This window comes from Pistacia vera, unplaced genomic scaffold, assembly GCF_008641045.1.
Source record: "Pistacia vera cultivar Batoury unplaced genomic scaffold, PisVer_v2 Contig571, whole genome shotgun sequence".
NCBI classification, from domain to species: Eukaryota; Viridiplantae; Streptophyta; class Magnoliopsida; order Sapindales; family Anacardiaceae; genus Pistacia; species Pistacia vera.
This window is the reverse complement of record NW_022196414.1, coordinates 226,736-229,152: the sequence shown is the minus strand read 5'-3', so window position 1 is coordinate 229,152 and position 2,417 is coordinate 226,736. Positions and strand designations below refer to the sequence as shown.

Below are 2,417 nucleotides of genomic sequence, written 5' to 3'. Positions count from 1 at the left end.
TTTCCTTCAAAGTGTTTAAATCTTCATTTCTTCAATGTAAACTGGGATACTTCTCATTCATTCAATTTAAAATGCATAAATGATTTGCTGTTTTCTCGAATACACTGATTTCCACATTCCTTGATTAATTTGACGTTTTGGTCCTTTAATTTGACGTTTGGTAAGGGGGGCATTCCTTGGTTTGAATGTGCATGGTACTTCCCATCTTCATTTCAATGCGCATATATAATTCATTTAGCTGTTAAGAACTCTTTTGATTACCCGTCCATGGTACTTCCAATCTTCATTAATTTACTAAAGAAATGATATGTAGATTAATAAAAAAGATCGTTTCAATTGGTTATATGGAATAATAATGAATACTTTGATTATAAGTAGTTTTGAAGGTTTAATAGTTTTTAGCTTTTTAATTTACATGAAACCGTTTGTCAGGGAACTGTACTTAACACTATTACTTGTGTTAGGATTTTACCCACGTTAAAAGGATTCAAATTGATGAATGTGTTACAGCTGAAAAGTCAACAAAACCAAAGCATACATGATAAATAAGTAAATGAATTATTATTAAGAATCTCTGGGAACAACTATTTTAAGCTGCCATTTATTAAACGTGAACTTTGATACTTCTCACCAATTCAAAATTTTTCTAAGCTATGGGGAAGTTTGTTTAATATTGTGATAAGTATACTGTATAATTACAAGTTCATATTTTGAAAGACAAACATATTACTTCACGATGTAGGTTAGAGAGATGTTTAGGATTTAGTTACTACGCAAGCATATGTGGCTCATCATACGATAGTAAAATCATGACTTCTTAAGTCCTAGAGTTGGCAAGATGGATGACGTGGGGGCGAGGTTTTAATATGTCACATCGTTTCGTTGGAGGGTTTTAGCTAGGTTTCATTAAAGTCATATTCTTTTTTTATTCGTTATTAATGATTACCTAGTACTTGACATTGACAGTAACATACGGTGTGTATAAATAAAGAGAGGCATTGGGAGTGCAACTACAACCTCATACAAGTCATTCCATCTAACACTTGACCTGAATAACCTTCCTAAATCAAAATGGCTCTTTATTGTCAGCTTACTTCACCGCCTTCATTAACTTTTAAAAGATTGCCGCCTTTAAACAGCTCCTTAGTTGGATCATCCAGCAACATCGTTGGTCGAGCTGGTAGATCAGTACTCAAATGTATAGCTGCAACCAAAACGTCCGATGAAACCATTGTTAGACGATCAGCCAATTACCCACCTTCCATTTGGTCCCATGATTATGTTCAATCACTTACCAGTAACTATGTGGTATATTTCTGTTGTCAATTGACTTTTATTGCTTATACTTATAGAAGCATATAGTTCGCATAAGTATTTATAAGTTATTAAAATTAATTAGTTCTGAAATATGCAGGGCGAACCATTTACCAAACGGGTTGAAAAGCTCAAGGAAGAAGTTAGGCTGATTCTTAATTCGGTGGATCCTTTAAATCAACTAGAGCTGATCGATGACTTGGAAAGGCTTGGAGTATCTTATCACTTTCAGGATGAAATAAGGAAAATCCTAAATAAGATACACAACAATAATTCCAGCAACTATAAACAAAGGAAAGAAAGTTTACATGCAGTAACTCTTGAATTCAGACTTTTAAGACAATATGGCTATGATATACCGACAGGTACATAATATATATCTATAACATACACAAAAATTTGCGATTTGTATTCATTTACACACAATTTTTCTACCAAATTATATAAAATATATTGGATACATGAGATTCTTTTACAGTGCAACATGATGGAAAAAGTAATTCATTTCACTTTCATTCTTTCATCCTTTCTCCAGAAATTTTCGACAATTTCAGGGATGAGAAAGGAAACTTTAGGCCATGCCTCAAAGATGATTGCAGAGGTATTTTATCTATGTATGAAGCTGCTTTTCTTTTGAAAGGAGAGAATGTCATCTTTGATGATGTTAGAAATTTCACAACCTCCTACCTCAAGGAATATGTGAAAGAAAACAAAGATCAATATCTTTCCACTGTAGTGAGCCATGAGTTGGAGCTTCCACGGTATTGGAGGTTGCCAAGATTGGAGGCAAGGTGGTTCATTGATGTATATGAGACAAGACCTGACATGTCTGGAATCGTCAATGCTTTGATTACGACTATGGATGATGTGTATGATGTTTATGGCACTTTGGACGAACTTGAAACCTTAACCGAAGCCGTTGACAGGTTTGTGGCAGGCCATGCAAGTTTCGATCGATACACATAGTTATTTAATTTCGTACATAGCTATTCCCAACATGGAATTTTTATATATAATTTGTGTTGTTATTTAGATGGGATGTCAACAAAATTGACCAACTTCCACACTATATGAAGATATTTTTTCTTGCTCTCTACAATTTT

At 33.8% G+C, this 2,417-nt stretch overlaps 1 protein-coding gene across 1 annotated transcript; it reads left to right on the top strand.

Annotated features, from left to right (window-relative positions):
* Positions 1-1,022: 1,022 nt before the first annotated feature.
* Positions 1,023-2,145, top strand: LOC116109097 (myrcene synthase, chloroplastic-like; the record flags this gene model as incomplete). The annotated part of the gene is made up of 3 exons (XM_031395342.1): positions 1,023-1,308; positions 1,415-1,679; positions 1,850-2,145. Coding segments are annotated over exons 1-3 (798 nt in total), but the record flags the coding sequence as incomplete, so codon positions are not given.
* Positions 2,146-2,417: the final 272 nt, after the last annotated feature.